Source organism: Hippopotamus amphibius, chromosome X (assembly GCF_030028045.1).
Source record: "Hippopotamus amphibius kiboko isolate mHipAmp2 chromosome X, mHipAmp2.hap2, whole genome shotgun sequence".
NCBI lineage: Eukaryota > Metazoa > Chordata > Mammalia > Artiodactyla > Hippopotamidae > Hippopotamus > Hippopotamus amphibius.
In genome coordinates, this window is record NC_080203.1 from 83,237,369 (window position 1) to 83,259,046 (window position 21,678).

A 21,678-nucleotide genomic window follows, 5' to 3' on the forward strand; every position below is an offset into this window, starting at 1 on the left:
CTTTCTTGTATGTGCATGGTTCATGGCATCCCCAAACAATTATATGGAAACATCAAAGATCACTGATTGCACATCACCATAACATATACAATAATAATAATGGAAAGTTTCAAATATTGTGAGAATTAGCAAAATATGGCACAGAGCCATGAAAGAAGCAAATGCTATTGGAAAAATGGCACTGATAGAGTTGCTCAATGCAGGGTTGCCACAAACCTTCAATTTGTGGAAAACTAAATGGAATCTAAAATAAAATGTTACTGATGAACCCAGTGACAGGGCAAGAATAAAGATGCAGATGTAGAGAGCAGACTTCAGGACATGGGGTGGGGGACGAAGGGGAAGCTGGGGCAAAGTGAGAGAGTAGCATTGATATATATACACTAGCAAATGTAAAATAGCTAGTGGGAAGTTGCTGCATAGCACAGGGAGATCAGCTCAGTGCTTTGTGATGACCTATAGGGGTGGCATAGGGAGGGTGGAAGGGAGTCTCAAGAGGGAGGGTATATGGGGATATATGTATAAATACAGCTGATTCACTTTATTGTACAGCAAAAACTGGCACAACAGTGTAAAGAAATTATACTCCAATAAAGTGCTTAAAAAATAAAACCTAAATATCTGTGAATCATAGTAAAATGAAGCACACTAAAACAAGGTATGTAAGGTATGCCTGTACTTTATTTAGCCCCCCTTTTTTTTCTGGTTTGCTCCCTTATTATATGCAAGCATTCTAATGGGAATTAATGTGATATTTATATTTGAATATGTCCTTTAAAACATGATAGCTGTTCCATATGCATGAATTTTTATTTTATGTAACTAGTAATATCTTCAGTATATCATTTTGTTTCTTATTTTTTCAGTAAGCTATATATTTTTTGGATTTATTCATGTTGCTATGTGTACCTCTAACCCATTTCTTCTAATATCTGCTTAATGGTCCACCACATCTGACCTATCTAGTCTCCCAGTGATGGAAATGCTCATTCTTGTATATTTCCTCTTTAGGACTTATATGAAGATTTCTTTGGGCTCATTTTCAGGAATAGAATTTCTGGGTCATATAATGTACTTTTTAAATTGGGTTGGCCAAAAAGTTCATTTGGTTTTTTTCCATACAATGGTATGGAAAAACCTGAATGAACTTTTTGGCCAGCCCTATACTTTGTTTATGTAGTACCAGATTTCCCTCCTGAATGTTCTCAGTCTGTCTATACCACCTCACCCCCTGGTACTTGTAGTAGATGAGGGTTCTTTTATCCCTGTAACCCTACTAACACACATGGCATTTTCTAGCCTTCCAGTTTTTGCCAGTCTTACAGACTTTAAGCAGTAATTTATGGTTTTAATTTTCTCATTTATGTGATTACCAGTATTTTGAGTGTCTCTTCATGGTTGTATGATTATTGGATTTCCTATTCTGTAACTTGCCTGTTCTTATGTTTTTGCCTATTTTTCTGTTAGAGCTTCTGTCTTTTTCTCATTTAGTTACAGGAGCCCCTTATATAGTGTAGATAATAAGCACTTGTTAGTTTCAGACATTTTACATATTTTCTCCCATTCTGTTATTGATTAATTTTTCAAGTCTTTTCCTCTCTCTAGATCCAAGGTATTTTGCATTTTTTCTAGTAACTTTATAGTTGTACTTCCTACATATAGATAAATCTAGATGCCATTTTTGTATATGATGTTGCATAGGGATCTAGTTTTATTTTCCCCCATGTTTTTATACAGTTTCCCCAACACATTTAGTAAATACTCTTATCTTTTGTTCATAATTTGTAGTGCCCCATTTATCCTACATGAAGCTCCCATTCATACATGAGTCTGCCTTTGAGCTATGATCCTTTATCAATGGTCTATTTGTCTGTTCTTGCACTAGTAGTTCAGGCTTTTTTTTTTAACCCCATGGCTTTGGGTATATTTTAATATCTAGCAGAGCAAATCTTCTCTTCTTCACTTTTCTCTTTTAAGATTTATTTAGGTATTTATGGGGTTATAGTCTTCTATTTAAATTTAGAATAAATTTGTGGACAATCCACTTTGAATTTTATTTGAAATTGCACTGAATTTATAGATTAATTTGAGGGATAATGGCCATCTTTACAAAATTAAGTTGCCCCTTCTAAGAGCATGGGTGTCTCTTCATTTCCTTAAGTTGTCTTCAATTTCCTTTATTAGAGTTTTAAATTTTTCTCTGTAAAAGTCTCACATATGCTTGGTTAAGGTAATTCCTGGATTCTAAATGGTGTTCGTTGCCACTGTGAATGGTATTTTCTTAATGGTCATTGCTGGTATAAAGAAACACTTGATTTTTGTAGGTTGATATTTTATCTAGCAACCTTGCTGAATTACTCTGATTTAAATTCTATTAATGTGATGATTCTTTTGTTTTTTTTCTTGGTAGAAGACCTTCCATTATATTTTTGTTGGGAAGATTATCTTCCCACTAAATGGTGCCAGATATAGCACTTCACTTCCAATCCTTGCATTTCTTAATTTCCCCCCTCTTTTTTCTTATTGTATTGGCTAGGATATCTAAAAGAGTACCAGTGATTGATGGATCCACTTTGTCCTGCTTGTGATTTTAAATTAATGCATTTAGTTTCTTCATTACACATGACATTCTTTGTAGGCTTTTGATATATAATCTTTACCAAGTTAAGGATGCTTACTTCTGTTCCTAATTCATGAAGAGTTATCATCATAAATAGAAGTGAGCTCAAGTAAAAGTATTTTTCTCTGTCAATTGCGATAAAGCATTTGATTTTTCTCTTTTAATCTATTCATGTGATGTATTCCATTCAAATTTTTCGATGTTGAACTGTCTTTGCTTTCTTGGGTTAAATTTACTTGATCAAGTGTATTTAAAAAAAATACTTTTGATTCACTAAATAATTTTTATTTGTCTTTTTTTGCATCTACATTTCATAAGTGAAATGGGTATACATTTTCATTTCTTATAGTTGTCTATTTGGTTCTAGAATCAAGATTACAATAGCCTCTGGGGGAGAATGAATTGGAAGATTGGGATTGCCATATATACATTATTAATAAGAAAAAAAACAAATTGTACATTCTAAATATATGCAGTTTATTGTCTGTTAATTCTATCTCAATAACAGTAGTTAAAAAAAAAGATTACACTAGCCTCATAAATATACTAAGTAACTGTCATTCCTTTTCTAATAACTGGAATCAATTGGATTAGGTAGTCTGTTTCTTGGAAGTTTGGTAGAATTCACTAAGTCATCCTGAGGTATTTTCCTTGAAATTTTTTCACTTCATGTAGGTTTTCCAATTTATTAGCATATTGTTCATAACACTCTCATGTAAAGAAATTTGTTACATTGTTTACCTTTTTCCATTCTGTATTTTGTGTATTTGCTTATTTTCCCTATTTCTTCCTGATCAGTCTTGTCACAGATCTATTAAACTTTGTAAAGAATTAAAATCTAGAAATCTAGTTTTGTTCATCTTTTCTGTTTTTTTGTTGTTGTTGTTGTTGTTGTTGTTGTGTGTGTATGTGGGGCGGGGGCTTTCTGCTCATTAATTTCTGTCCTTTGTCTTCCTTGTTTTTCTATTCTTTTGCTTTTTTCATTGCAATGAATGATTAATTAGTTTATTAATGTTTCTTGTTTAATGGTAAGTGTACTTAAGGCTATACATTTGCTTCTTAGTTCTGCTTTAGCTGTGCCCCACAAATTTTCATCTGTTGTGTTTGTATTATTATTCCCTTTTAAATATTTATTAATTTTATTTATGATTTCCTTTTAACCCAAGGTTAAATTCATAATATGCTACTTTGTTTCCAAACATATGCTAACTTTGCCTATTATTATGCTATTAATTTTTTTTCCAGATCTTTATTGGAGTATAAGTGCTTTACACTGTTGTGCTAGTTTCCACTGTACAACAAAGTGAATCACCTGTGTTTATACATATATCCCCATATCACTTCTCTCTTGAGCCTCTCTCCCACCCACCTTATCCCACCCCTCTAGGTCATCACCAATCATCGAGTTGATCTCCCTGTATTATGCAGTTGCTTCCCACTAGCCATCTAGTTTACATTTGGTAGTGTATATATGTCAGTGCTACTCTCTCACTTTGTCCCAGCTTCTCCTTCCGCTCTCCCCATGTCCTCAAGTCTGTTCTCTACATCTGCATCTTTATTCTTCCCCTGCCACTGAGTTCATCAGTACCCATTTTTTTAGATTCCATATATAAGTGTTAGCATACAGCATTTGTTTTTCTCTTTCTGACTTACTTCACTTTCTATGACAGACTCTAGCTCCATCCACCTCATTACAAATAACTCTATTTCATTTATTTTCATGACTGAGTAATATTCCATTGTATATGTGTGCCTCACCTTCTTTATCCATTCATCTTTTGATGGACATTTAGGTTGCTTCCATGTTCTGGTTATTGTAAATATTGCTGCAATGAACATTGTGGTACATGTTTCTTTTTTATCAATGTATATGCCCAGTAGTGGGATTGCTGGGTCATATGGTAGTTCTATTTTCAGTTTTTTAAGGAATCTCCATATTGTTTTCCATAGTGACTGTATCACTTTACATTACCCCCAACAGTGCAGGAGGGTTCCCTTTTCTCCACACCCTCTCCAGCATTTATTGTTCCTAGATTTTTTGATGATGGCCAGTCTGACTGGTGTGAGGTGATACCTCATTGTGGTTTTGACTTGCATTTCTGTAATGATTAGTGATGTTGAGCATCTTCTCATGTGTTTGTTGGCCATTGATATGTCTTCTTTGGAGAAATGTTTATTTAGGTCTTCAGCCCATTTTTGGATGTTTTTTCTTTTTTCTTTTTTTTTCTTTTTTCTTTTTGATTTTGAGCTGCGTTAGCTGCTTGTATATTTTGGAGATTAATCCTTTGTCATTTGCTTCATTTGCAAACATTTTCTACCATTCTGAGGGTTGCCTTTTCTTCTTCTTTATGGTTTCCTTTGCTGTGCAGAAACTTTTAAGTTTCATTAGGTCCCATTTGTTTATTTTTGTTTTTATTTCCATAATTCTAATAGGTGGGTCAAACAGGTCTTGCTTTGATTTATGTCATAGAGTGTTCTGCCGGTGTTTTCCTCTAAGAGTTTTATAGTGTCTGGCGTTACATTTAGGTCTTTGATCCATTTTGAGTTTACTTTTATGTATGGTGTTAGGGAGTGTTCTAAATTCATTCTTTTACAAGTAGTTTTTCAGTTTTCCCAGCGCCATTTATTGAAGAGGCTGTCTTTTCTCCATTATACGTTCTTGCCTCCTTTGTTGAAGATAAGTTGACCATATGTATATGGATTTCTCTCTGGGCTTTCTGTTGTGTTCTGTTGACCTATATTTCTGTTTTTGTGCCAATATCATACTGTCTTGATTACTGTAGCTTTGTAGTATAGTCTGAAGTCAGAGAGCCTGATTCCTCCAGCTCCGTTTTTCTTTCTCAAGATTGCTTTGGCTATTCAGGGTCTTTTGTGTTTCCATATAAGTTGTATAAGTTTTTCTTCTAGTTCTGTGAAAAATGGCATTGGTAATTTGATAGGGAGTGCACTGAATCTGTACATTGCTTTGAGTAGTATAGTCATTTTCACAATGTTGATTCTTCCTATCCAAGAACATGGTATATCTCTCCATCTATTTCTGTCATCTTTGATTTCTTTCATCAGTGTCTTATAATTTTCTGCATATAGGTCTTTTGCCTCCTTCGGTAGTTTTATTCCTATTTTATCATTTTTGTTGCAATGGTAAATGGGAGTGTTTCCTTAATTCCTCTTTCTAATCTTTCATTGTTAGTGTATAGGAATGCAAGAGATTTCTGTGCCTTAATTTTTTATCCTGCTACTTTACCAAATTCATTGATTATCTCTAGTAGTTTTCTGGTAACATCTTTAGGGTTTTCTATATATAGCATCATGTCATCTGCAAAGAGTGACAGCTTCACTTCTTTTCCAATTTGGATTCCTTTTTTTTCTTTTATATCTCTCATTGCTGTGGCTAAAACTTCCAAAACTATGTTGAATAATAGTGGTAAGAGTGCGCACCCTTGTTTTGTTCCTGATCTTAGAGGAAATGCTTTCAGTTTTTCACCATTGAGAATGACGTTGGCTGTGAGTTTTGTCATATATTGTTATTAATTTCTAATGTCATTTTATCATGGTTGGAGAATGTTGAATCATTCAAATTTATTGAGGCTTCCATTACAGCCATTATCATGATGTCTTTTTAGAAATGTTCTATTAGTTGTCTTGAATGACTTTATGTTGTTTATTTGTTGGATATAGAGTTATCTGTATATCTAATAGCTTGAACTGTGTAGTTATACTGTGCAGGTATTCTGTATCTCTACTCATTTTTGCCTTTTGTTCTTGTATGCTTGATGTGTCAGTTCCTAACTGAAGTGTTAAAATATCTGGGTGTTTGTTTTCTCTCTGCAGTTCTGCTACAAGCAAGTACATCAAGCAAGATGTATTTTGAAACTGTCTTGTAAAATGCATATATATTTGTGATAGATATACCTTCTTGTCCTCCTGTTCTTTCTCTCTTAATCTATCTTGTCAGATATTAAGAATGCTCCTCAAGCTTTGTTCATATTTGTCTAGAATATGTTTTCCATGTTCTTATTTTCAACTTGTTTATGTTTATTTTAGGTATATATCTTATAGAATGAATACTGTTGAGTATTTGTTTTAATTCAGTCTATGAGTCTGTCTTTTAACTGGTAAGTTTAATTTGTGTGCATTTGTTATTTCTCTTATATTGGGACTTATTTATGGCATTTAATATACTTTCCATTTATGGTACTCTTTTTGTTTGTTTGTTTTTGTTTTGTTTTTTCTTTTCTCCTTTCCACTGGATAGATCAAGTTTTATCCTGTTCTTTAAAAAGTTATATACTCTATTTTTTTGCCCTTTAACTTGAGATCTAATCTCATGTTATTTACCCCTATTGATTTTTCCATATACAGTAACTGCCACTTCCCTCCAACAAGAATAGTACCTCAGTAGGCTCTTATGTCCTATTTATCTTCCACACACAGCTACCCCATCATAGTTACAACATTTAGAATTTTTATCCTTCTTAGAATCCATGTTTCCCTCTCACTTTTATAGTTTCTTCAGAGCTGACTCAGGAAAAGGAAACAGATCATACTAGTTTGCCACCTTGACAGGAAGCCTGAAAGATGTTTTATAGCACATTAACAGCATTTGTCTTGCTTTGAATTACCCTACTTTAATCACAGGTGGTGAGGTGATAAGTTAATCAGTATTTTTCTCCCTCCCCCCATATAACAGGTAGAAAATGTGAAATTACTGGATCGTTATGTAGGTAAGAAACCAGCTAATGGGAGTCTATATCTCACTGCAACCCACCTGATCTATGTGGAGGCTTCTGGTGCAGCCCGAAAAGAGACATGGGTATGTTCATGAGAAAAAATATCAAAGGGTCTTGAAGAGTTGTGTGTACATACTTTCTAACATGGTAATTTCTTGAAATTCAGTTAACAGTTAAATTGCTGTAAACCATTTTCTTCAAATAATCTATTCTAGGGGGTGATCTTTTCATAGATTGAATCATATGATTTTTCATCCCTCAAGTTGTTGACTGTAGTCATCTTAAAGTACATGGGACTTTTCCTCAGTATTTTTAGGTAAAGTAGTCTCTGCTCATTCTCTGAACCTACTTGGTAAGCATCCGAAAGTAATTTAAAGCCTTGCTACCCATAAAATGTGGTCCAAAAATGAAGAACATCTGTATCACCTGGAAGCTTGTTAAAAATGCAGAATCTCAAGCCTAAAAATTTAAATTTCTAAAATGTTCTCAGGTGATGCTGGTTGGGGAAGGGGAAGCTGGGACGAAGTGAGAGAGTAGCATAGACATATATACACTACCAACTGTAAAATAGATAGCTAGTGGGAAGTTGCTCTGTAACAAAGGGAGATCCCCTCGATGATGAGTGATGCCTTAGAGGGCCAGGACAGGGAGGGTGGGAGGTAGTCGCAGGAGGGAGTCACGGGAGGGAGGGGATTAAAAAAACAAAACAAAACTGCCATAACAGGAATTGAGTCTGACAAAATTAAGACAGAAATTAAGATGGAAAATTCCTTCTTGGAATATGTAAATAGTCCCTACATCTACCCCATTCTTAGATGATGGATATGATTGAAAGATTTCCTGGAAGAGATTTCTTTTCCAAATAAATGGGGCATAGACTGTATGAGATGGAGGAAAAGAAAAGACAGTTATGATCAGAAGGCCATTCCAGGCACAGGACAGGGAGTCCAGAGAATGAAAATAATACATTCAGGGTCTAGTTGCAGGAATCATCAGAGACACAGATGGGAGGAGAACATCAAAGACTAAAATGTAAAACCATGATTATGGAATCATAATCTTTTGAAATTATAAAGAGAGACTTGTATTACAGTTTCTTGTACCGGTTCCCTTTCCATGCATTTCTTTTTTGCTGGCATCAGTATGAGCAGGAATGATGAGACTAAAGATTTAATAATCCTTCGTTTAAAAAAAAATCAGAATTATTAACCCGTACCCCCATGGGAAACAACTGTAGTAACTACAGTACAGTGCTTATGTATAATTCCTTTAGTCTTTAATCTTATAGTCTCTACTCATTCCCTAAGTCACTTAGGTAAAAATTTCGCCCATTTCATTCTTTGCTTTACTGGCACTAGTCTAAAATGTAGAAGAGAAATTTTCCCTCTAATATTTCTAGTTAAATCCTAATTCCAAGACCAGAGTTTTTAGAATTTCTAGAGAAATAACCCTGAACAAAGTTAGACTGCCATGGTTCAAATCCTGTTTGTGCCACTTTTTGGCTGTGTGGCCTCTGATGAAGAATTCACTTCTCAGAGCTTTGGTTTCTTCATTCCTGAAATGGGATGATTATACCTCAAAGTGTTGTTATAGGGATTAAATAGTTAATGATCATAAACCACCTAGTGAGCAATAAAGCACAATACCAATTATTAATCATCTGAATTAGTGATTTGGTAGGAAAAAAGGAAGTTGTATTTTCCTCTGTGACAATCATCTACTATGATTTTTAAACTCCACCATAACATGCTAGAAGCCATCTGTTCTGAGCCAATTCACCACAATTGCTCTGTAAATCTTTTAACCTTATATCCCTAAGGAGAGGAAGTTTTATAACACTGTAATTTGCTTTTCATTGCTTTACCACTATTTACTTCTGTTTGAAAGAAACCCGGCTGTGCCTTACAAAGGATGGCTGTAGGTTATAGATGTGATCACATCTCTGGCCACGCTGTTCCCATTACTGAGAGTCAGGCACACTGGTAATGATAGATCTAGTGCATGTCTGTGAATTTTTTTGGTTCTTTTCTGTTTTGCAGATTGCACTGCATCATATTACCACTGTGGAGAAGTTGCCCATCACTAGCCTGGGTTGTCCCCTGATCCTCCGCTGCAAGAACTTCCGGGTGGCCCACTTTGTTTTAGAATCTGACTTTGTGTGCCATGAGGTTTATATTTCACTGCTAAAGCTTTCTCAGCCAGGTAGTTATGATAGTGTTTTTATCTAAAATCATTGTAACTTTCCCCCAGAATGGCATAATGAAAAGATCCATGGGCTATGGAGTTAAATAGAGCAGAGTTTGAATGTGGGCTTTGCCTCTTATGGCTCCATGGTATTTGGGCAAGATACATAACCTTTGAACTTAGCTTCCTCACTTGTAAAATAGTGATAGTATAAGCTGCCTGTGGTGGTTGTTTTGAGGCTTAAATGCATTTGTGCATTTTTATTCGGTACTTGGTATATAGTAGTTGTTTAACAGATGTTGTTTCCTTCTCTTTCCCTCTTTCCTGTTAAGTATCAACTTGTAAATTTTTCATCAGTTCGGGAAGTAAGACTGCTTTGGAGCAAAATTTATTTACTGTTGTCCTGCAAGGTTTATGTTTGGCCTATTGTTCCTACCCCTACCTTTAGTTCCAATTAGCAAACTAGGGAAGTTTATCAGAGTCCTTAATGCAATTATCCCTTCTTCCTCTGGCCTCACCCTCTCATATTCCATCCCCAACTCCAGGTGGCTAACCCATCAGCTTCCTCTGATTTTAGTCTGTGGACTGAAGTCCTAGTCTGTGGATTAAAATTACATTTCCCTTCCCACTTTCTTCTACCCTTTCCCTAGAATAATTTCTCAGAATTTGCTGCTACTCTATTGAAAGAGGCTGTTAGCTGGCCCAACACTTCGTAAAAGGTGCTGGAAGACTCCATCCATCTCTGGAAAAGTTATTGCCACATAAGTTGGTTAAATGAGTTATTGACTACATGTTGAATCTTGTGAAGAGAGGAAATGTGGTTGACAGGAAGAAGAGAAAAAATGGCTATCAGCCAGAAGCAGGTATTGACCTGACAAGTAGAATGCAAGAGCACTGTTAATGTTTTGCAGTATGTTACACCAAGTAGTGTAAGTCGGACATTGAAGCTAAGTTAAAAACTTTTGGTAAGGACCACTTTCTCTGCATGTGAAACCTGGAAGCTTGAGTTCAGTCCATTATCCAGCAATTCACAGGAAACCAGGCAGAATGTTCTTGCTTTATATTGGTATCATATAAATTTATATATTTTTATTTTTACTTTTTAAGTCTTTATTGAATTTGTTAAAACATTGCTTCTGTTCTGTGTTTTGGTTTTTTGGCCGCGAGGCATGTGGGATCTTAGCTCCCCGACCAGGGATCGAACCCACACCCCCTGCACTGGAAGGCGAAGTCACAACCACTCGTCTGCCAGGGAAGTCCCTAAATATTTTTAAAAGAAGACTCTGAAGCAGTATTTCAGTTCTTATTCTTTGTACACAAATAAAGGCAACCTTGTACACAAATTATTGTCCTTTTCAGGGGCTGTTGACCAACATTCCCTTAGGGAGAAGAAAATCTAGCCTTTTTTGCATTATTTGGTGTTAAGTTTCACTCATTATTACTTCATTTTCATGCCTATCTTTCTTCTCTAGCATTACCTGAAGATCTGTATGCTTTTTCTTATAATCCCAAATCTTCAAAAGAGATGAGGGAAAATGGATGGAAGCTGATTGACCCAATATCAGACTTTGGACGTATGGGAATTCCTAACAGGTACTGGACCATAACAGATGCCAACAGAAACTATGAGGTAATTTTGTTATTGTTATTTTCTTTTGGTTCATTTAATTAAAACAGAAGAACATCAGCAAACAAAGTTTTGAAAAAAGGGAAAAAAGTCACTCATGATCTCTCCTTTTCATTCAACATTCAGCCATTCAACAAGCCTTTATTAAATAACTAGTGCACTCAAAACACCAAGTCAGAGTTCTTATAGTCTAAAGCATAGGGTGCAATGGGAGCATAGATGAAGAATATGGAATTCAGACTGGGAAGCCAAAAACAGCCTTATGCTTTGGGAAATAGTCTGGAGAAGGAATTCTATCCTAACTTAATACAGGGAGAGAAGGAAAGAGGTCAGTAAGTAAACTCAGATCATGAAAGCCGACATGGTTAAATTGAGGAATTTGAACACTATCCTGAGGACAACAACCACAAGAGTATTTTAAGCTGGAAAGGACTATAAGTATATGTATTTTTAGAAAGATAACTTTGGTATTGGTATGGAGAATTGGTTTGCTGGAGCTAGGAATGCAGGAGAGTGATATGAGAAATGATGAGAACTTGAACTAAGGCAATGCCTATGGATGGAAAGGAGGAGATGGTTTTAAGATATATTTAGGTGGTAGAATTAAAAGAACCTGGTGATACATTAATGTGGCTGGGAGAAAGAGGGAGAAGTTTAGTATGCATCTCAGGTTTCCTGGTTTCTGGCTTAGAGGACCCAAGTAGTTATGGATATGTTAGCAAGATAAGGAACACAAGAGGAGGGACAGACAATGTTTTCAGTTTTAGACTTGAGTTCCAGGTGATTAAAAAAAATCAGGTATTTGATGTCAAGCATTTGAGTCTAGGTCTCAATAAAGAGACAAATATAGACGTTTGGGAATGTGTTGGGGGTCCCTAAGACCACCCCTCAAGTGCATTGATTCACTAGGAGGACCCTTAGGACCTGGCATATAGTCGTACTTGTGACTGTGATTTATTACAGTGAAAGGAAAGAAAGCACAATCAGCAAAGGGAAAAGGGGTGAGTTCTGGAGAAAACCAGGCACAAGCTTCAGAGCCCTCTCTCAGTGGAGTCACATAGGACGTGCTTTAACTCCTCTAGAAACACATTGTGACAACGTGTGAAAAATACTGTTTATTAGAGAAGCTCATTGGAGAATCAGTGCCCGGGATTTTTATTGGGGGCTGGTCACATAAGCACTCTCTGCTTAGTGTATACCAAAGTTCCAGATGCTCACAAGGAAAGCAGGTATTTAGCATAAACCACATTGTTTGTATAAACAGTTTAAGCACAATGAGTCGCTCATCAGTGAGGGAATGGAGGGAACCTTTCCAAAATTCAAGTTCATAGGCACAAGCCAAGGGGCAACCTTGCAAGCTGGCCTTTCCAAGGATAGCAGTCAGGCCTGCTATGATAACTTTTCTGCATAGGGTGTTTAAGTGATATTTCTGAATTGTTGGATCTTCATTTCCAGCTTTTTACTATCATAAAAAGACAGTAATTTTAATAACTTTCTGGTAATTCAGTTTTTGAATATCCACTAGATATGAGGATTGATGAACTGCCACTCAGCAGGGTGAGTTGGCTTGTTAGAGTTATACTTGACAGGAATGAATAGAGATGAGGTGAATTCTTTCCAGTTCAAATATGTGTCTTAGTCCCCCAAATGAGGTCTGAAATAGCTGTGTTGGCACCTTACACACGTGTAGCCTTTTGAGTTGAAGGGGAAGCTCCATTTATTTCTCTTTTTATGGCCAGCTTCTCCAATCTCTAAGTCTAGGTAAAGGGATGTGTAGAGAACTTTTTCAAATGTTCTGCATTCTGAGACATTGACTTTAATGAGTTACATAGAGCCATTCCTGATCTAATCCACCTTGAACTTTTCTTGCCTATTCATTTTTTAGTTTGTTTGATCCATTCTTAGACGAGTGATTAGAATTCATTTGGAAATATCTGGTCTTTGCTGTAATAATATTTTTAAGCTCTTTATTGGAATATAATTGCTTTACACTCTTGTACCAGCTTGCTGTTATAATATTTTGTCACTGTCTCTTTGGAAAGATATATTTTGGAAACCACAAAAAGCTCATAAATTTGAGATAATTTATCATTCTTTTTATAGAGTAAGTCATACCTAAAATGTCAACACTTCTACCCCCAGACCAGTATTTTAACGGCCCTCAAGATGTGCATATTAGAAACCAAGTATGCATTTTAAGAAAAAGTCATGTTTCCCCCTTCTTTACCTGTCTGACTTACATTTGAGCCTATTTGTTTTAATCTACTTGTTTATAATATACATTGTTTTCTCTGTTAGGCAAGTGTAGGAATTTCAGCGTAGATTATACATGCATTTCTACCTATAATGTTAGTTATTCAAAAGGTACACTTTGTTCTCATATATCTCAGCATTTTCCTTTCTAGAAAATAATAGCATATTTGAGCTTTTTAAATCAAGGATATTTTTGTTCTTATTTCTGAGGAATGGATGATTCTAGGTGATAAATAACAGACAGCTAATGCTTGAGTGATTGCTATTCCAGCCTGTTGCTAGCAGGTTAAAAAATGTAAAAAATAATTAGTTTATTTTCTTTTAGATATGCAGTACCTACCCTCCTGAAATAGTGGTTCCTAAATCTGTTACGTTGGGAACGGTGGTTGGAAGTTCAAAGTTCAGAAGTAAAGAACGTGTGCCTGTGCTCTCCTACCTATACAAAGAGAACAACGTGAGTTGAGCAAACTTCTCTCATGAGAACTAAACTTGACTCTAGAAGACCTGGGTTTAACTCACATCACTGCCACTTACTAGCTATGTGACCTCAAGCAAGTTACTTATCTGAACTTCAGTACTTCTGAGGCATTTTTAAGTAGGTCACATGAAGGAAAAATATATGTGCACTTTGTAAATTTTAAAGTGTTGTACAGATGTTAAGTAGCATTTTTAGTGTGTTCATTTATTTCTTTCCTTGTCTGCAGACTCCTGCTTGATGGCAGGTTGTTGAATGAAAGGGAACAGTTGTACGAAAGGATATTTGGAGACTGTGGCCTCCCACTAGAACACAGATATCCTTGATTCTTTCTCACTATTTTTCCTATAATTTAGGGTAGTAGGGGAAAGCACTTGACTCCTCAGTTTGAGTCCCCTTCCATAGGAAGGGATGATAGTTCTTGCCTCTTGTGGTCTTTCTGAGATCTGGAATTAGACAAATAGTCAAGTTCTTGTGTAGGCAACTATTCAAGTGCTAAAGAGTACAATAGTACAAGTGGGTGTGTTTGTGTCAAACTATCAAAGTAAGCAGACTCCATAAAAACCACACCAAAGTATAATGCAGTTCACTAACTAATCATTACCAGATGTACCTGCTAAATAGCTATGTTGTTTTCCTATTGAAATGGCTTGAAACAAATGAGCCCTCTGATTTGGCATTAACTTCTGAAATGAGTGAACCCTGTTCTCTTAAGAGACTCTAGGTCTTTGCTCTATCTTGAATTATGCTGTCACTGTGAGCCTCTGGTTTATATGGGTGATATTACTGGGACTATAAAAAGCAAGAAAGTTTCAGAAAAATACTAGCCTGATACATATTGAAAATAGAAATTTATTAAGGAAACACTCAGGATGTGATTTTCTTGTAGTCTGGATTTGTCGAGACTGGGTTGGGAATCTTAGCCATGTAGAAGAAAAAAAGACTGAACAACAGTTTGTGGTAATACAGCCCACATGCTGGAGTGGGAAGGGAGGCAGGAGGCTGAGGTCAATGTCAGTGGGAATGGCTGGGCTTCAGAGCTACATTGATCTTTACTTCACTATCCTGAATTGTCTCATCCTCTTCTTCTACTCACTGAACAGGGGATCAAGGAGGATTTTTGACCACCTGTACATATGATCACTCAACTGACACATTTTTTCCTTACAGGCTGCCATTTGCCGCTGTAGCCAGCCTCTGTCTGGATTTTATACTCGCTGCATAGATGATGAGCTCCTGTTAGAGGCTATTAGCCAGACGAACCCAGGGAGCCAGTTTATGTATGTTGTAGACACAAGACCAAAGGTATCTATGTATCAGTGACCTCTCTAATACTCCTACTTTACTCATGTTGCAATCTCCCTGTTGTTGAGCTTTGCAGTGTTAATGGGAAAGTTACGTTTGTGTATATGGGCTTATTATGTCATAACATAAGTGTAAAATCATTTGAGTAAGCCGTTTGGAACTCCTTTTATCATAGCCTGTCACTGTCAAGCAAGACTGTGAGAGGGTGCTTTGAACAACTTAGCTTTGCCGCTGCCTGTGAATGTCACAGAAAGGAGGGTCTTCAGATCAACCTAAACTCTCTGCATTAATTCCTTGACCCTCAGTACTTTGTCTAGCTCTAATAAGGGATTGTAGAGGAATTAATTGTGTCCCACAAGGCAAGTAAAGCACAGCTTTCCTTTTCTTAAAGGCTGTCCTTTTCACAAACAGCCCCAGAAAGAAATGCTTTTGCTTATAATTTGATATGTGGAGTGTGGCTGACTAGGAGGTTTCATTGCTAACTAGTGATTGCTAAGTCAGTGATTTAGATTCTAAGCCTAAGCTAAGTGGTTGTGACTTCAGAGTTGAGCGATTGGTTGTGCTTGTAACCAGATAGTGGCCTTAGATAGATGTCTGCCCATTTTGGGGATCTCTCACTGACTGTTCTGCAGGGCTCCCTAGAACTGACTGGGCTCAACAGAGAAAGTAATTTGCCTTTCCACTCAGGTACCATCCTTCAGTTTCTCAGAAGTTTGCTGTCTTGCTTCAACTATAACTGTATTTGACATTCTGGGATTAGAAAGTTTAATCAAATCTGTGTCTTTCATCAGTATTAATCCTAAAATGGTAAAGAGAAGCACCAAGCTTTTGAAAAACTAAAGGATTTGTGCCCTTTGTCCAAACGAAAGACCAAAAAGTCCTTTTTAATAGGTCCCTTCTTCCTCTCTCAGAGGGCCTACAAATATCTAGCAACACTTCTCTTCTGGATAGCTAGATACATACTTTTAGTAGAAACTGTATTGTAGTGACAAAGGTATATTCTTAGGAGTCAGTCAAATCTGGGGTCAGATCATGCCATCAGCTTTTATCCATATGATCCTGCTTGAAATTGGTTCACCTCTCTGAACTTGTTTCCTTATGGGAATAATAATAGTACCTATCTTTAGGGGCTGTCATGAGGATTAAATGAGATAATATAAGTGAAGGATCTAGCATAGTGTCTGGCACCTACATACTAGGGGCTCAGTAAATAGTATATGTTCTTTCCTATTTGAACATTAGGCTGCTCATATATAGCAGTTTCTCAGATATGCCAGTCCTATTCCCAAAGAGTGTATACTGGTATGATGTAGCTAGCTATGTGTAGTAGCTGGCCTTTCTACTGCTGCCCACAGCTGAGTAGGGACTGCTATAATTGTTGTTTCATTTGCTGAAGCATCCATCAATCATAACAAACTTTCTTGTTACTAGGTGGCTGTTGCTTACACCTCCTCAGGTGTCCCTTTGACATTTGTTATTAATTTAATGAAAGCTGTGACATTGTGTGATAAGAGATCAAAATTACTACCATGTTTCTCCCTTTAACAAATATCTTGAATTCTAAATAGAATATGTTGACATGTAGATTTTTTCCCTGCATGTGTTAATGTGACTAGTTTATGCTTTTGAGGTTTTAAAGGCATTCTTTTTTATTAATACAAAAACTACACTCTATCCATATACAGGCTCCTCCTATCTTCTGAAATGCACAGTAATGGAAGATTAGAAAATAGCCCCAGACAACAGAAAATTATTTAATTAGTAAGATGGTTATAATCATTGAAGGTATCATGGCTGCTTTCTAGTTTTTGGATTAATATCTCCTCTCTGCAAGTTTCATTTACTCATTACTCCACCCAACATTCTTCATATGGCCTAGAAGTATTCTGATTACCACAAGCTGAATATAGTGTTAAAACAACTCTTGGTATCTCCATTTCAATTTTATCAATGAGTGAAAGTCATTTATCTCATACAGTCATGTTTTAGGCATTTTTCTAGAGTAGCTATTTATAATTAATTGGCCTTGAAGTTCTTAGACTTCTTTCTAGAGCTTGTCAGTTATAAGGATTTTTGAACTTTCACATGTTTCTCGGTATAAAGCCCTTTTAGCTGAGAAAACATTTGTTTGTGATAATAAGCTCAAAATTATTATTTTGGTTCTTCAGATCGGATATCTTCAGAGCTGCCATATCCTTCAATCAATCTCTTAAGGAGAGGTTTAGTAATAAAACAAAAACATGAAATCTCCTTCTCTTTCCCTATACTACTCTGTTACTTAAGATACCTGATCTACATGCTAGTGAGATTGTCTTCATTCCACAATGTGCCCTATCTGATCTAACTTCTTTTTAAATGAGTAAGATTTAAAACTGTTTAGAATGAAGCATTGAGATTGACGAACCATGTTCTTTCATCATCTATTTTATTATGTCCTCAATATTGCAGTTAAATGCCATGGCCAACCGAGCAGCTGGGAAGGGGTATGAAAATGAAGACAACTATGCCAACATTCGCTTCAGGTTCATGGGCATTGAGAACATCCATGTGATGCGAAGCAGCCTGCAGAGACTCTTGGAAGGTACAGGGATTTCACCTGAGCTAGATGAGAGATGCATATAGCTTGTATGATCATGTAAGCAAAAAGTATGCCTGATTCGGGGGTGAAACATAAAAGCAACCAGATGAACAGAATCAATAGGTGATAAGATTTTTGACTATAATATGAATCTCGCTTGCATAGATAGTACTGAATTATAGCACTGTGGTCTGACAGAGGAATTACAATGTTTAGTTTTCTTAACTCTGTGGAGTCTATCTGGGTTTAGTTGCTATGGAAATAATTTTTCCTTATAGAATTACAGAGACTGCTGTGTAGGGGTGGGTAGGTCAACATAAATATAAATGAATTGGGGATTTATTTCATCTTCTTCATTTAATCTGCTGTAAGGGGGCAGTCCAGTTTCATCACTGTGCTAATGAAAGGAGAGAATGTATACTTGAAAGGAGTAAAGCTGCTATCAAACAATTTGGGTCATCTGTCATCACTGCAAAATAATTGGGAATGGAGCAAGGTGAGGTCAGGGCTTTACAGGACTCTTCAGTGTAAAACATTTCTCTCAAAGCCACTACCCAGGATTCCATGATGTGGTATTGTCATCTCAAGCACACATAGGGAAAACCTGCCCTCATTAAGTGAATTTCCTCTTTTTTTCAGTTTTTCACTTATGCTGTGTGCCAGGACAACCCTTATCAGATCCTGTCTTCTCAGTCTGCAGCCCTTTTGGGATATTACTGTTCCTCTTCCTTGGATCTCTTCCTCCTTTCTTTTTTGTCCCAGAATATTCTATAGTAGGAGTATAAGAGAAGAGGACTTTTTGCAGATTTTTGAATCAAAAGATTGCCCTCTGCTGGATAACCAGTGCAAAATGCATGAAAATTAACTAATAATTTTTTTTCAGCCTGTTGAGACAGCACAGGGCTGCAAGGGAGTAGGTGGGGATGTGGAAGTAGAGACAGATGTTAAGGGCCTACAGTGTTAGGACGAGTAGGAGGAGTTAAGATGGGAATCAAATGTGTTTTCTAATTAGAGGAGATGTGAATATTTTCCTGTGGATGCTGACTCAGTCTTCTGGCTTTCTTCTTCAGAGATCTCTGTGGGGTTGGGGTAGGTTCCACAACTCAAGAAAGCAGAGACCCGAGCTAGGAGATATGGTAGGCTATAGCCCTAGTCCTGTCCCTGATTCACTGTGTGGTTTCCAACTAATCATTTAACCTTTCTGTGCCTCAGCGTCCTCATTTACAAAATGGGGATCCACTTTGTTCCCTTTCTTGGTGAATAAACTGAGGTAATTGTGAATTTCAATCTCTGCTTCCTTTTATACCTTAGTTTGTGAATTGAAAACTCCAACAATGAGTGAATTTCTTAGCGGCCTGGAGAGCTCAGGGTGGTTGAGACACATTAAAGCTATTATGGATGCTGGAATTTTCATTGCAAAGGTAATAATCAGGACTTTTAAGAACTTGTACTGACTTGATTATGAGATCTCTTGAGGTAGCAGTGCATTCATGATGGAAAGAATATTGAAAAAATCTGGTTTCTAGATTCAGGTCTGCCACTAACTTACTGTATGCCCTCGGCAAATCTCTTACCTTCTCTGGGCCTCAGTTTCTCTGTCTGTAAAACAAGGTGGTTGTACTAGAACCTAATGGTATAACTTTTGGGAGGCCCACTGAACTCTCTGAGAATATGATTGACTCTCTCCCCTTAGAAAAATGTATATATGGCTATACATACCAAAAATAGACCTTAATTTCAAGGGGTACACAGACCCTGGATCTCAGGTTAAAACCTCTTAATCTTTCATAGTCCTTCTAGCTTAAATACTCTCATGGTCCTTCCAGCTCAAATACTCTGATGTATTTCTGTGTTGATTCTAAGGTATCGAGTGGAATAAGACTGGGTGTAAAATAAATGCAGAGCTTGTGTTTCTATGGGTTTTTAGAGCTCTGAGTATAAAGCAGACCTTTCCAACTTCTTTGTATAGGTCTGCCTCTGAATGCAGTTTAAGTAGGCTTCATCACACATTTATGTTGACTCATTTTCTGACCTTCAGAACCCTGGCTTCTGTATCATTTGTTAGGTGATGCTAAAAAAAAAGAAGACATTTGGTGTATACATTTTCTCATTTTGAAGTTTTGTATATACATTCCTACATGAGAACTTGCTCTCTTCACCCCACCCCTATTATTTGGTAGAAGTAAAGAAAAGGAGAGAATCACTTTTCACCTCTCTGCTGTCATTTTCTCAGTTGAAGATAATGAGATTTATAGCCTCTGGCTTAAAAGGTTTTTAAAGAGTGTGTGTAATTAACTGTCTTAAATATCCAGCCCTAATGTTTTCCAATTTCCTAGTCCTTTTGCCTACATTTTTCATTGTAATATATTATTAGTGCTTACTATGTGACCCCCTTGGTCATTTCAAGCCCACTGTTGTAGCCATTCTTTACACTGTTCCTTTTGTGCATGCCCTATACCCATACATTTGTATTTCCTTTCTGAAACTGACTTCATTAGACCACAGAGAGTGAGAATGGAGAAGAGGGATAGATTTGATAGACAGTAAAACCTCATAAATATTGGTTGAATTAAAATGAGTGGATGAAAATGATAGGCTTGGGACTGCACAGTTATCCTGTGCTTCCCATCTCCATCAACACCTTCCCAGTATCCCAAGCTTGAAAACTCAGTCAGCCTTGAATTCTCTCTCTTACCCTCCATCTGGCAATTGCCTCGTCCTGTCAGTTCTCCTTGAAAGTGTTTCTCAAATCTTTCCTTTCTCCCCAGCCTCTGCCTTAAGTACTATAATAACTTCCTGACTGGTTTACTTGTCTCTAGTAGTTGCTCCCCAATTTGGCCACCAAATTGCTTCTAAAGTCATCTTTCTTGAGCACATATGATAATGTCACTTTAAACTCAAAATCCTCCAATGGCTCCCCATTGCCCATAAGACCCTGGCAATCGTGAAATTCTTGTTGTTCTCAAAAACACTGTAGTACTCTTCCCTCTCTCATTTTGTCTCTCATTATCTTTATTTTTTCTCATTACAAAAGTTATACATGTATATTACCAAAGAAGTAAACATTTCAGAAATATATAACATAAAATGTAAATATTCCCTGTAGTTTGCCCAACAACACACATATCACTATTAATAGTTTAATGTATGTCTCTAGAGCAGCACTATTTGAACTTTCTGTGATGGTGGAAATGTTCTGGATCTGTACTAACACAGGAGCCACTAGCCACATGTAGCAGTTGTGCATTTGAAATATGGCTAGTGAGAGTGAGGAATTGAATTTTTAATTTTATTTAATTTTGATCAATTTAAACAGCCACTTGTGGCTAGTGACTACCATCTGGACAGTACAGGTCTAGAGGTTTTATATATATATATATATATATATATATATAAATATATAATTACATATATTATTACTAATTTGTAAAAATGAGATTATGTTATGCATATTTTTTGCAACTAACTTTTTATACTTAATGTATGATGAACATTTTCCAGGTCAGTTCAGTCAGTGCTACCTCATTATTCCATTAAGTGATTTTTTTAATCATGGTCCCTGTTAATGGGCAATTCAGTTATTCACATTTTTCACAAATGCAGACATTGTTGCATCAAATATCCATCCTTGAACATATATGTGTGGGCATTCTTAAAAGTGGATTTTCAGTTGAAGAGTATGAATATTTCAGACTTTATGAGATGTAGCCAAATTGCCCTTCAAATAGGTTGCACCACTTTCCATTCCCACCAACAATGCCTCTTTCTCCACATAGCCAGCAATGGTTATCATAAGTCATTTTAATCATTGCCAGTTTGATAGGTGATGCATTTTATGTCATGTTTTAATTTGCATTTCTTTACTCATTTGTGAAACTGAGCATCTTTTCCAGTCCACCAGTGACTT

The 21,678-nt window shown here is 36.5% G+C and overlaps 1 protein-coding gene across 2 annotated transcripts in view; it reads left to right on the forward strand.

Annotated features, from left to right (window-relative positions):
* MTMR8 (myotubularin related protein 8) overlaps positions 1-21,678 on the forward strand; it is a 176,201-nt gene that overhangs the window by 68,717 nt on the left and 85,806 nt on the right. The window contains exons 2-8 of one of the 2 annotated variants that reach the window (XM_057718611.1): positions 7,310-7,432; positions 9,389-9,551; positions 11,006-11,163; positions 13,739-13,867; positions 15,059-15,193; positions 17,642-17,774; positions 19,083-19,192. In XM_057718611.1, the coding sequence (XP_057574594.1) occupies positions 7,310-7,432; positions 9,389-9,551; positions 11,006-11,163; positions 13,739-13,867; positions 15,059-15,193; positions 17,642-17,774; positions 19,083-19,192 (951 nt within the window). Of the gene's footprint in view, positions 1-7,309; positions 7,433-9,388; positions 9,552-10,183; positions 10,397-11,005; positions 11,164-13,738; positions 13,868-15,058; positions 15,194-17,641; positions 17,775-19,082; positions 19,193-21,678 lie in introns of those variants that run through there. The other variant, XM_057718612.1, reaches the window with a different exon arrangement.